Below are 14631 nucleotides of genomic sequence, written 5' to 3'. Positions count from 1 at the left end.
AGAAATGCTTAACCAACCTGGCATGGAAGAGCATACTCCTCATCCATTCCAACATTGTTCTGTTCATCCTCTCTGCCACTCAATTTTGTTGTGGAGTCTTGGGCATAGTATTTTCATGTCGAATACTTTATTCTTTTTAATAATCGTCAAATGAGCTTATGTCTTTCCCATTATCTGACCGCACCCTCATCAGTTTTTTGTTTGTTTATCTTTCAACCAACTTGTGAAAAACCTCGAGCCTTGATGCAACCTCATCCTTGGACTTTATAGCATAGTCCCAAACCTTCCTAGATGTATTTATTTGATATATTGTTTTTATTATCTTTATTAAGAATTAAGGGTATTTTAGTCTATTAGCACTTAAGGGTATTTTAATCTATTATAATCACTAACTATATAAACTCTTTCATCACATTCAATTTATTTTATGCTTGCTAATAAGAAACTTTAGCTTCTCTCTTTAAATCATCATGGTATCAAAGCCTCCATTTATGGATTCTCGTTGTTCAACCTAAACTTTCAATCTGCATCTTTTGATTTGGATTTGGTGTTTGAGTATGTAATCGTCAATGGTTCGTTTTCGCTTCCTTTTGCTCTAGTTGATTTTGTTTGGAAATTTGTATTCGTGTCGCGTTGTTCCATATTTTTGTATTTGTGTTGCCATTGGAGATTGGTATTAGTACAACGTCGTTCCATATTTATTGTTGTTGTTTTCACCATGTCTGATCGTAAAGATGATTCATCACCGAGTGCACAATGGACTTATCTTCTATCGCAAATTAGTAATACAATTGCTGCTCCAACCTTGGATCCATATATGTTTGAGAAATTTGAGCAGTTTAAGCAGTTCCTCGCCTCGCAACCTCACGACATGTCTGATTCCTTTCATAAAGGTTTGTTATCGTTTGATAATTCAGGTACATCGTCTCCATTATGGATATTAGATTCAGGCACATCTCATAATATGTCTTATAATATTAACTCATTTGTGTCAGTCAATTCTGTTCCACCATCTTCCTTCATGACTGTCGATGGTACTTCAATGCCATTGACATGAATCAGTTCTGTACATACAACTTGTTTTTCTCTCCCATATGTCTACCATATTCCCCGTTTTTCATTAAACCTTGTAAATCGTTAGTCAAATGTATGATTTTGGTCTCATAGTTTTGTTTACTTCTTCCAATTGTTGTGTTAAGGACCCACAGTCGTAGAAAGTGATTGGGACAGGTCGTAGGAAATGAGGACTTTATGTTTTGGATGAACTCAAAGTATCGGATGTTGCTATCTCTAGCATTGACTTGGCATCATTTCGTTTGAACTATTCATCTTCGGAATTTTACCGTTGGCATTCTCATTTGGGTCATATTTTCGAGTCTCATTTAAAGTTTTTTGTGTCTACTGAATCTTTGGGTTGTTTAGAAAGTCATGACATTTCTGATTGTAGTGGTTGCAAATTGACTAAGTTTTCATCATTGCCTTTTTATAAAAGTATTTCTTTTTCTATTAGTCCATTTGATCTCATGCATTCTGATGTGTGGGAACCTTCTCACGTTTCTTCTAAAAGAGGTTCTTGGTATTATGTTTGATTTGTTGATGAATTCACTCGTCCTACTTGGATTTATCTTATAAAATGCAGGTCTGAATTTCTTACCATAGTCACCAATTTTTGAGTTCTTGTGAGAACCCAACATTCTTCAATCATTAAATGTTTTAGGTGTGATTTGGAAGGTAAATACACTTCTAATGATTTATCTTAGTTACTTGCCTATGATGGTACCATTCACCAAACCTCATGTACTGACACTCCTCAACAAAATGATGTGACTGAAAGAAAACATTGCCATATTGTTGAAACAACTCGTTCTTTCATGCTATCAATCGAGATTCATAGTGTGTTTTGGGGAGAAGCAGTTCTTACCTCTACTCATGTGATCAGTAGAATCCTAATATCTCATAATTCATATTTGTCCCCTTTTAAAAAATTATATGGTCAATCACCTGATTATTCCTCGTTGCGTATTTTTTGGTTGTATTTGTTTTGTCCTTCGACCACATGTTGAGCGTAATAAGTTGTTTCCCCGCTCTACCTTATGTGTCTTTCTAGGTTATGGTCTTGGTCAAAATGGATATCATTGTTTTGATCTAGTTAGTCAAAAATTGTATGTCTCATGTCATGTTGTATTTTTAGAGTACATTTCATTCTTCTTTATTCCTGCTAGTTCAAATCATATGACCCAACCAAATTTAGTTTGTATTGATCCCTTTGACATTGAGCCCGATAAAGATCTATCTGATATTTTGGTTCACGATACATCCACATCCCATGTCCCTACTCCTACGACCACCCAATTGTTGGATGAGATTGTTGATCCTCCTCGTCACTCCACTCATATTTGTAAGTCTACTAAACTTCCCGATTTTAAGTATTCCTCTTATTTTACTTCATTTGCTTCTTTAGTCACTTTTGTTCATCGCTTTTTTGAGTCTTCATCCTATATAGAGACAGTTCATGATCCCCTTTGGCAGGCTTCTATGGCTGAGGAACTTACTACTTTACATCAGACTCATACATGGGATTTAGTTTCAATTCCATCTAGAAAACATGTCATTAACTCTCGTTGGGTCTACAAGATTAAAATAAAACCAGATGGTTCCATTGAGCAATACAAGGCTCAACTTGTTGTTAAAGGGTATTCTCAAAAATATGGCAGGTATTATAAGGAAACATTTGCTCCTATTGCGAAAATGACGATTGATCGCACTTTGATTGTTGTTTCTTCGGTTTGTCAATGAAAAATCTCTCAAATGGATGTGAAGAATATTTTTTTGAATGGTGACCTTCATGAAGAGGTTTATATGATGCCTCCCCCAAGTGTTCTTCATCAGCTTGGTGAAGTTTGCAAGCTTCGCAAAGTTCTTTATGGTCTCAAACAAGCACCATGTGTTTGATTTGAAAAATTCTCTATGGTGATCACTTCGCTTGGCTTTCTTCCTAGTCACCATGATTCAACTTTATTTGTCAAGCATACAATGACAGGACGTATTCTTCTATCCTTGTATGTTGGTGATATGATTATTACAAGTGATGATCATGATGGTATTAAATCATTGAAGTCTGAGTTGGCACATTCATTCGTTATAAAAGATTTGGGCATGCTATGTTATTTTTTAGGAATTAAAGTAGCTTATTCTCCAAAAGGTTATCTCTTATCTCAATCTAAGTATATTGCTGATTTGTTTGAGCGTGCTCGACTAACCGACAATCGAATTGTTGATACACCCCTTGAGACCAATGCTAAATATTTTATGTCCGATGGCACTCCTTTGGAGGATTCTTGTCTTTATCGTATCGTTGTTGGCAGCTTGATTTATCTTACTATAACTCGCCCAGACATTGCGCTTGTAGTTCATGTGGTTAATCAGTTTGTTATTGCCCCTACTAGAGTTCATTGGGCTGTTGTTCTTCGTATTCTCAAGTATCTTCGGGGCACTCAATTTCATAGTCTCATGTTTCCTATCACATCTTCATTAGAGTTGCGCGCCTACTCTAATGCAGAGTGGGCTGGTGATTCTATAAACCGCAAGTCGACCATTAGATATTGTATTTTCCTCGGTGATTCGCTTATTTCGCGGAAGAGCAAGAAATAAGATGTCATCTCTCAGTCTTTTATAGAAACTGAGTATCGTGCCATGGCCTTGACAACCTGAGAAATTGTTTGGTTACGCCGGTTACTTACTAATATGGGTATTTCTCTTTCTCAGTTACTTCACTACATTGCGATAATTAGAGTGTTATTCAGATTGTAAGGAATTCTGTCTTTCATGAGCGAACCAAACATATCGAGATTGATTGTCATGTCACTCATCATTATCTATACACTCACACCATCATTTTTCCATTCGTTCCTTTCTCCTTACAGATTGCTGATATATTTACAAAAGTACACTCGACTTCGCGATTTCGTTTTCTGACTGACAAACTATCAATGCTTATTGATGTTGCATCGTGAGTTTGAGAGGGGATGTTAGATATATTATTTTTATTATCTTTATTAGCAATTAAGGGTATTTTAGTCTATTAATATTTAAGGGTATTTTAGTCTATTATAATCACTAACTATATAAACTCTTTCCTCACATTCAGTTTATTATATGCTTGTTAATTAGAAACCCTATATTCTATCTTTATTTCATCAACATCTTCTATAAAGGTTACAAAATAAGAAGCACCACCTATGGATTTAATCTTCATATGACCACAAACATATGTATGGACCAACTCAAGAACATTCTTTTTCAGTTCTACTTTCAACTTAATGAAGGAGATTATGTTCTTCTTACCCTTCAAGCAATGCTCACAAAAAAATATGCTACATCATAGACAATTTTCAAATTTGTCTTGTATAAGGAACGTCATTTCTTACCTCGTGCAACAACCAATGAACCATTGCTTAGCTTCTATGCTCCACCACTGAAAATATTATGGTAGCCTCCATCATCGAATTTACCCTACGGAAATCAAATTCATTCTTAAGTCAGGAACATGTCTTACATCTCTTAAAATCAGGAAACAACCATGTTTGTCTCAATTCTAATATCACCAAGACCAACTATCTTTGACACACCACTGTTATCTATGCGAACCTCACCATAATCACCAACTTTGTAGGACTGGAAGTAACCTTTGTGTGGAGTAATATGGAATGAGGAACCTGTGTCAATATCATGATGTTTCATTTGAAGACATGCTAAGACATGAGTCTTGACATTTAGAAGCATATGTCAATTCACCATCTGAATCATAAGTAGATATATCTGCATTATGTTCTTTCTTTTCTTTGGGCTTCACTGTACCATTTTCTTTATCATTTTTAAATTTCCAACATTCGTTTTTCCAATGAAAAATTTTGCCACAGTAATTGCAAGCACAATCCTTCTTCGGAGCTCTAGACTTACTTCTAGACTTTCCCCTACTCGAACCACTTCTATTATCCTTTGATCTTCCTCTACCAGTCACCAACATATCATATTTAGAGGGTTATCTCCCTTTCGATTATCCTCAACAGGTAAGGAACTGGTGACAAATTACATGTTGACTTTACCATTTGGTGTTGAGTTGCTGAGTAATAATAAGTGTCTCCCAACTTATAGGCAAAGATCCAAGGACTAAAAGTGTTTGCATCTCATCATCAAAGTTTATCTTCATACTATTAAGCTAATTAAAAATATTTTGAAATTCATTCAAGTGCTCAACAATTAATTTTTATAAATGTACTTCAAATTCACCAGCTTTCATACTAGTGCTGTTTTATTCCCTGTTGACCTCCCATCGTAGAGAGCTTCAAGTTTGCTCCACACCATACGTCGTAGTCTGGTTCTCAACATGGTGCAAAACATTTACACTAACCCATGAATAAATAAAGTTATACGCCTTTCTATCTGTCTTTTTCCAATCAACCTCTTTTACACTCTAAATTCTAACACCCTCATTTTTATTTGCTTCATTCAAATCATCTGAAATTAATAGATCACTAATCATTAGTTTTCATTGTCGGTAGTTTGTACCATTCAGACTCACCATATCAGATCTGAATTTCGTCATCATTATTATCTTAACAACTAACGAAAACCCCAGCAAAGAAACCAGTTGATCTCCCTTTGAATTTTATCGGATAACCAGCAAAGCACTCTGCTCCAATGTTAAAATAAGTAACCAATCAATACTACTTTAATACCACAGTTGGGTTTTGCAATAACAAGACTATATATCTTCTTATAAATCAAACATTGCTCTCAAATGAAAGAAGTGATTACATTAGGAATGATTGTAATATTCCACAATAAAAAACTCTTTCAACCTCTCTCTAGATCCGTCAAAGAACAAAGAATGAACAAAAAAATATTAAATTTGTTCACTCTCTCTCAACATTACCGTGTTAAGAGAAAAATACCAAAAAAATATATTTATACCCTAACCCATTTCATAAAAAAAACCTGACCCGTTTACTTACCCGGAAGCTAAAACCCGACCCAATGGCAAGGAACACTTCAATATCTTTTGCCTTGTCGTGATCATCGTGGGTGAGTTCTACATCGTTGTTGTTATCATTTTTCATCACAAACTAGAAGGAATCCATATCAATCAGTTGAAATGGAGACCAACTTCTAGACAGTCCATTTTCATTTCGATAAATTTATTTTCCTCGTTATCTTCTTGAAGGAAACTTGAGAAATTATATCATCCTGTTTAGATTCGAACTTCGGAGCTTTCACCTTCTGATCAAAGACGATAATAAGAATAAGGCTCGAGTTGAACTAGGAGATAATTGCCTATTTTATCACGAAAGTTAAGTTAAGCCATTTTAGAAAAGAAAAAAAAATTAAGACTAGTAAGTTTGTGTGATTTCTAATTAATAAAAAAAAGTTAAGTTTGTGTGATTTCTAATTAATAAAAAATAACGTATGTACTTATTAAATGATAGTTTTGATCAACTCACCACTAAGATAGTAAGTTCATTTTCTCCCGGCTATATAGTTTGATTTTTTTAATAAAAATTTAACCATAATTAAATTTCATTTCATAGTTTTTCATTAATAAGTCACTTAATTTATTAATCAAAATATTAAATTTTTTATTTAAATTTTATCAATATATATAATAATTTAAAATGTTTTTATTAGAATATATATATATATATATATATATATATATATATATATATATTCTTAAAATCACCACACTCAATATTTAAGAACTGAGTTCTTAATTAATTAATACAATATAATATGATTTTTTTTCTTTTAATTTATAGAAACTAACCTGTCGTGGTCATCAAAATTATTATTATTATCTTTCACTTAAATTTAAATTATTTTTGATGACAATAGATTATTAGATTTTTAATCAATTGAAGTATGTATATATTGAATTTTCAATAACCTAAATCAAACATGGTTATTTGAAAATGACCTAGAAAAGCTCTAGAATTTTTTGGCGTGAATTTTTCGGCGTAAACTTCCGGCGACGAAATCCTAAAATTTCCCCCAAGAACGTGCACATTCTTATACTCAACAATAATAATAACTCAAAAGATCAACCCGCCACTGGAATCACAATCGACTGGCATATCTAGTACGTTCAGCATGGTCAACACGTTTAGCACGTTTGGCACAGTCGGCACGGTCGCGTGAAATTCAGTTGTTTGATTTTTTGGTCGTAGGTTACATGAAACGTGGTCGGAGTCACGATAGTTGGCATGATCGGCATGTTGGCACGTTCGTTTGGAAATTGTTTACTTGTGTTGCGAATCTTGGGTCGGGAAATCGGAAATATGGTCACTAGGGTTGTTTGAGAATAGGTCGCTTGGATCGTGAATTGTTTGTGTCGCGAAATAAAGGTCGGAAAACGCTCACAGTCGTCGATCCTATCGGTCGCTCGGTCATTGATTTTCTCGGTCGCTAGGTCGTCGATTATCTCTATCGGTCGGTCGTTGAGTTGTGGTAATATACAATCGTTATAGAGTTGTTCTCGGTCATCGATTAATTTCAATCGTTGAGTTGTAAAATAGGGTCACTAGTTCGCTGGTCTACGGTCATTCCTAGTTGTAGATTATTCTCGATTATAAGTAATTTGGTTTGGTTGAGTTGTTTGCATTCTTGATTTCTTGTATTATTTAGTTCTTCTACTAAGATGGGGAGAAAAAATATGAATAAGGAAAAAAGAAGTGCATGACTTTGTGGAAATCAATTCAAGCAAGAAAATGATAAATGAAATAGAATAGAAATAGAGCTTCGAGAAAGCGAAAATGCAGAAATAGAGCTCTCAGAAGATTGAGAAAAAATGCAGAATGAAACTGAAAGTTTAAAGTCTAAAATCAAAAAGAATGGAATATGAATGGTTGGATACAACGAAATGACAAATCTCTACGGACTCAAGAATCAAATGACGAAATTACTGTTCTAAACAAAGAAATGAGAGATTGTACATAGTTAAGAAAAAAACTCAGCAAACTATTGTTCAACTTAATATTCACTATTTTCATAATTTGAACTTACTAAAATAGGAGGAATACAAGAAGATAGTTAATTGGTCTGTGGAAACAATGAGAGAGCTTATGAAGTGCCGAAAAACTAAGACTTGTACTATCATAAATAATTCCAGCTAGAAAGTTAGTAAAGTCTAGAAGAAAAATGCAGGACAGAAAACTGAAAATCAAGAGAAATATGAAGGCAAAACTTACTTAAGAGATTTTAAACCAAAAGTTGATATTCTTATATCCCCTTTTGAGTTAAATTACATGCTGAAATGGAGGAAAACTGCATTAAATAATGGAAAAATGTAGTTGGGAACTACATAGATATGAATCGTGTATCTTTTTTAGTCACTAAGGATGCTTTGCTAAAGCAATGAGAGCCTATGGGACTGAAAAATGTATATTTCTTGAAATTTAAGTAGAGAACAAATCTGGAAAATATTCTGAAGTTGGGACACACATATGTTGGGTCAAACTGTAAGAAGTTGGAAAAATGGTTTGAATGTATGAACCTACTTAGCAAACCGAAGGAAATAACCCAAATTTGTTCAAACTAAGGAACATTCCAACTCATATGTATAATGTAGAAGCACTTAACCATCTCGCTAGTCTCTTGGGAAAACCATTGTATATGCTAGGATAAGCATTAAAGTGTATAGTTTTATACCTATGCTAGGAAAAGCATTGAAGTGCATCCTAGAAGCATTTTACCAGCAAAGATGACAGTAGTTGACATAAGAGACAAACCCATGAACATGAATATTACATATGAATGGAGGCCAAACAGATGTGCGTTCTGCAATACTTTTGAATATTCTAGTAATAAATGTGCAAAAGCAATTGAAGAACAACAGGAAAAACTAAAGGTTCAGGAGTAGAATGAGAAAGCTGAAACTGAGTAATCATAAAATCAAAATGAGGAAGTTAAAGATGGAGATGCAGAAGATAGGAATGATGAGGAATCGAAGGAAATGAAAGATGAAGAATCGGAGAAAGAAGAAGAAAAATCAGAGGATGAAATGCGAAAAGAATCAGGGAATAATAGTAAAGAAAAATCAGAGAAAAGAAGTGATAAGAATGCAGTGGAGGAAAGTGAAGAGGAAACTATAAAAATAGACCGAAGAAAATTAGACAAAAATAAAGCAAAAAAAATGTGCATGTAAATGTGAAATTGCTAAAATACTGAAACAAAATTTATTTTATCAGATTAGTGTTATCTCCTCTAAAACGAAAATAATCTAATAAAATGAGATCAATGCTCACAAACAATCATCATTAAATGAAACCGTTCAATCACTAATAATGAAGCCTAAAGTCGAATAAGTGATTAGACAAAGTGGTTGAACTGCGAAAGCATCAGATTGGGATCCGAAAGCATATGAAATGTTTTTGGCTAAATTGAAAAAAATGTTAAGTAGTAGAATTTGTATGCTTTAGTTATCTATTTTTATTTTATAATCTCTGTTTTTGTTTATTTCTAATTAGATACTCTAAGATCGTTTGATTTTTTTAATTTAAATTAGGGTTTGTTTAGTTTGGATAATTGACTATTTCTCCCATTTTGGGTACTTTATAAAATGACGTTTAACTATTTTTTTATTTTAAAATGTTGTATGTATATAATAAAATAAAACTTAATATATATATATATATATATATATATATATATATATATATATATATATATATATATATATATATATATATATATATATATATATATATATATATATATATATATATAATTATTGAGCCTTCTTTTTATTAGTGGACTTAATTTTCCAAATAAAAAATATAACTTTAATAAATGAAGTTAAGAAAAATGTCTCTTTCTTCACACAAAGTGGGAAGCTAATCTAGGCTCACCTTTTAATAAAAATACAACTTTCTTCACACAATGTGGATGCTCATCCACGCTTATATATTCAAGGGTTAACTTTTTTTTCATTTGTATATGCTATTCATAAATTGTATAAATAATAGTAAAAAAAAATCAAATATGTTGTATATTTCACTTAAATATTTTAAATAGAAGTGAAAGACGTGTCTATGGAATCTAAAAAAAATCCATTATTATTAAAAGGTAATTTAATTTATTAATTAATTATATGGAATGAGTCAAAGTTTTAGCCAGGTGATTTGAATATATTTCTATATCAAATCATAATCACTCTCCACATTAGAAAGAACAAAAAAAAAAAAGTAGTTTTTCTTCCATATAGCTAGTGTGTGTCCCCTTCATGTAACTTCATCCTATATATTTTATTTTTATTTTAAAACACACGCACATATATATATATATAACCATTTACAATAATTATTACAAAAAAATCACAATTCACTCTTTTAAAATTCAAATTATTATCAGCCGTTCTTTAAAAATTGACTAAAATAAAACTATAATAAAATAAAAGCCTAATGCACATGTCAAAATTAGTGTGTTACTTGTGTATCATTGAATTTGATCTAAAAAGCTACACTCAGATAAATAATAATAATCTATAAAGCTAATAACAAAAAAAAAGTTAGAATAAATAATTATTAAACAAGAGGAAGAGAAAGTCAAATATGTCACAATGTTATGAGATAACATATTTAGGTAGGAATAAAAAATGGGTCCCTACATATTTTTTAACCCAATTTACAATTTACTATTCTCAATTCTTTGGATAATGGATCTTTAATGGGTTCCTATTATCCTACTAAATACCTATAAAATGGTTGGTTTAAAAATAATAATAATAATAATAAATTTAAAGATATTGAAGAAGATAAAAAAGAGATAACATATTCAATTATTTACCTAATAGATATTGAAAAAAAATAACAATTTGATAGTATTATAGTGAGGAGAAGTTAAAAACAAATTAAAGATGAAGAATGATTAAATAAAAATGAAAAATGAAAAATAATAACTCATGATAGAGAAATAATATTGAGAATATTATAAAAAATCTACTTGAAGGAGAGGGTCATAAAAACAAAATAAATAGGGTATTTATTACAATGGTTGTCATGACAATGTGAATGTGAAAAGTCACGTTAAACCTTAATATATATACACATTTGCTTTTAATATTAATATAGTTAAAAAAAATTTGAGTTTCTCGTATTCCCTATTTTCTATTAGTTTTTTCTTAACTACAATTTTTTTAACAGTCAAAGCTTCAAACTATCCTCAAAGTTATGTTTTCAAAATATGAGTGGTTGTACACCATTCATATCCCTATTATTTTCATTTTTCATTATTAAGGAATGCATTGTTTTTTATTTAAGATAGTAAAATTACTTTATATAATAAGTAGTGAAAATGTATAACATCACTCATAGTGGTGGTATATTGCTCGAATAAAAACTGAAATTGAAGTTATAAGGTTAATATATATATATATATATATATATATATATATATATATATATATATAATATAAAAATATAATCACTAAATTAAGGTTTATAATAAATAAGTCTTCTAATTAATAAACCATAATAGAATATTAACATAATATAACTAGGGTCTTCTATATATTAAGTTCAGCAAAAAAAAAAAAAACATAAAGATAATTAGAAGGATGAATTTCGGATTTACCAATAATATTAATTATATTAGAAGAAGAGAAGAAGAACCCTAAACTGAACCGGCCGGTCCATTTTTAGCCAATTGAATCCCTAAACCGTGCGGTTCATCATCTTCGTCATCCTTATACGCATAAGCCAACCCACCATGCCTAGTCCGATCCATACCCGCCATCTCATCTTCCGGCGAGATCCGAAGAAGATCCAACTTATTGAGAATCCAGAAAAGCGGACCCATCGTAACACTAACCCACCCGAATATAACCAATATCTGAATTAAATGGGCACCCAACAATCTCCACCCGCCACCCATAAACAATCCATATGGCCGACCCGGTTTATAAACTTCGTTAACATACTTCTCACTCGCAAACAACGCCGTAAACAAAACACCCCACGTCCCACACCCGCCGTGAAGTTGGGCCGCTTCAAGCGGGTCATCATACTTAAACCGCTCCGCCAATTTATTACAACCAATTAAAACTAATGAAGCCACAAACCCACATATAATAGCTGCCCACGGTTCAACCACCGAACACCCGGCCGTAATCGCCGCAAACCCGCCCAGTAACCCGTTACATACGTCGGTTACATTCCAATGACCCGAAAGTAACCGTTTACCAAATAGTGTAGTTAATGCAGCAGTGGATCCGGCTAGGGTTGTTGTCACTGCGGTTCTACCCACAGCACTCCATTGCCCATAATAACGATGGGTTATATCCGTTTCGTAATTAACCAGGATTTTCGTAAACGAACCCGGGTTAAACCCGTACCAACCGAACCAAAGAAGAAAAGTCCCGAGGACAACTAACGACGCGCTGTGTCCTCGGAGGGCCACGGATCGGCCGGTGTGATCGAACCGACCGATCCTCGGCCCTTCGATTAGTGCCCCATATAAACCCGCGATTCCTCCGACCATATGGACTACACCCGACCCGGCGAAATCGATCACACCCGACCCGAACAGTAAGTTATCGGTTTTCGAAGCAGACGCCCAACCATTGCTAGACCAAAACCAATGAGAAACAACAGGATAAACGAATCCGGTTAAGAACGATGAGTAAATCAAATAAGCAACAAACTGAGTTCTTTCAGCAATAGATCCACTTGTAATTCCGGCGGCGGCGATAGCAAAAGCCCATTGATATAAAAAATAGCTGTAATCAAATTGTTGAGATGGGATTGAATTTAGGGCGAAGTTATGAAAACCGATGAATTCGTTTGATGGGTTTCCAAAAGCGAAGGCGAAACCGAATAAGTAATAGAATAGACCGCCGGCGGCGGCGTCGAGAACGTTGGTGAGCATTATGTTCATTGTGTTCTTTGCTCTGACTGAACCGGCGCAAAGCATGGCAAACCCTAGTTGCATTGAGAAAACTAGGTATGCGGAGAAGAGAAGGTAGGTTGAATCGACGGCGTAAGCTGTGTCGGTGAAACGATTTGAGAAGGAATCTAGACGGTTACAGATGTAGGCGGCGGCGAGAGATGGGTCGGTTGTGTTTGAGCCGAAGTATGTGGCTAGGTCTGCTGAGCAGGTTGAAGAAGATGAAGACGCCATGATCGGACTGTAACTAGTGAGAGAGAATATACTTTTGATGAAATAAAAACTGTTTTGGATCCTATTTATTAGCCAAGGAAAGAGAGAGATTCCACCAAATTTCTCTATTTATTTAATGTGACTTATTAAATATATAACATATAAACAAGATAAATATGACCTATATAATTGGGAGCTTTCAGTTTTATTTTCAAAATTTTAAATTTTATATTATTTAAATATTAATAGTATTTTGACTAATGAGAATAATAAATTCATTATTATTGTTGGGTGCGCGTCTTGTTGGAAAAAGGAAAATCATTTGTTCCACCATTGACCATATAATGACTGATTCATTTTTCTACATTGATTTGATTATTTATGATTTTTATTAGTTCAAATTTAGGTTTGATATTTAAAAGAATATATATTTTATTAAAATTTTAATAATAAAATTATAAAGAAATATTATATTAATATTTTAATTAATGAATTAAATAATTTTATAGTTGAATTACTTTTTAGAAAAAATAAATATAAAAATAAAGTCCTCTTGTACAGTTTAGGGTTGGTTTCGAAGTTTGAGTTTGAAAAAAAATAATTTTTCTTATTAATTTTTAACATTGTTATATATGTTTTTTATATTAAATATATTAATAATTTTATATTAAATATAACATAATTTAATTTGGGTATTAAGTTCAAATCTTAGTATAGTATTTTTTTTAATTGTTTTTTAAGATATCAAGAAATAGATAGAGTTGTCCTTAGGTAAGGTCAGTTGAGTGTTGAGTCAATCCGGATTTTGGGCTGCCCAGTGCGGTTGAAAATATGTGAAATTATTATTATTATTATTTTATAAAAAAATTGGTTTCAATGAGATTTGAACTTATAATTCTATAAAATTCTTAATTTTTATATTTAATTACTTTGTTACATGTTTAAATATATAATAAATTTAACCAATTATCTTAGTTTTTTTAATTAAAGTCTCGGGGAGTGAATTGCCCTAATCCGACGGTTTGCTGGACTTAACACAAGGCCGACCCTGGCTAGGCGGCAACCTAGACCCAAACTCAAAAGGGCACCCAAATTTAAAAAAATATAAAATAATATAACCAACAAGATTTGATCTATAGGTTAATATGTTAAACATAACATCTAGGGATGTTTATTCGTTCGGTTTTAGGTTGTTCAAATTTCTCGGTTCAAGTTCATCAAATTTTATTTTTTTTAATCAATTCAAAAATCGAACTGTATTCATATAAATTTTAACAAAACCAAACCGAATCGAATTAGATTTTTTTGTTCGAATCGAATTTGATTTTGTAAATATATTATATAATAAAATGTATTTAACTATTTAATTATATGTAATAAAATATATAATTATGATAAATAATAAAAAATAAATTCGATTTTATTTTCGAGTTAAACTCAACTCGAAAATAAAATTGAAAACCGTATTTAAATTTGAATTTG

General features: G+C 32.2%; 2 protein-coding genes across 2 annotated transcripts; one reads left to right on the top strand and one right to left on the bottom strand.

Annotated features, from left to right (window-relative positions):
• The first annotated feature begins 3033 nt into the window (after positions 1-3033).
• LOC124919012 (uncharacterized mitochondrial protein AtMg00810-like) lies at positions 3034-3651 on the top strand. The gene has a single exon (XM_047459115.1). The coding sequence runs from the start codon at positions 3034-3036 to the stop codon at positions 3649-3651; it is 618 nt and encodes a 205-aa protein (XP_047315071.1).
• A 7862-nt stretch (positions 3652-11513) lies between these two features.
• Positions 11514-13192, bottom strand: LOC124920132 (ammonium transporter 1 member 1-like). Its single transcript, XM_047460549.1, has one exon. The coding sequence runs from the start codon at positions 13168-13170 to the stop codon at positions 11665-11667; it is 1506 nt and encodes a 501-aa protein (XP_047316505.1). The 5' UTR covers positions 13171-13192; the 3' UTR covers positions 11514-11664.
• Between the last annotated feature and the right edge of the window lie 1439 nt (positions 13193-14631).

This window comes from Impatiens glandulifera, chromosome 1 (genome assembly GCF_907164915.1).
Source record: "Impatiens glandulifera chromosome 1, dImpGla2.1, whole genome shotgun sequence".
NCBI classification, from domain to species: domain Eukaryota; kingdom Viridiplantae; phylum Streptophyta; class Magnoliopsida; order Ericales; family Balsaminaceae; genus Impatiens; species Impatiens glandulifera.
This window is presented reverse-complemented; position numbering and strand designations above follow the sequence as displayed.

Excerpts from the sequence above, each read along its gene's own strand:
- LOC124919012 (XM_047459115.1), top strand. The coding sequence starts at position 3,034 with ATGACAGGACGTATTCTTCTATCCTTGTATGTTGGTGATATGATTATT.
- LOC124920132 (XM_047460549.1), bottom strand. The coding sequence starts at position 13,170 with ATGGCGTCTTCATCTTCTTCAACCTGCTCAGCAGACCTAGCCACATAC.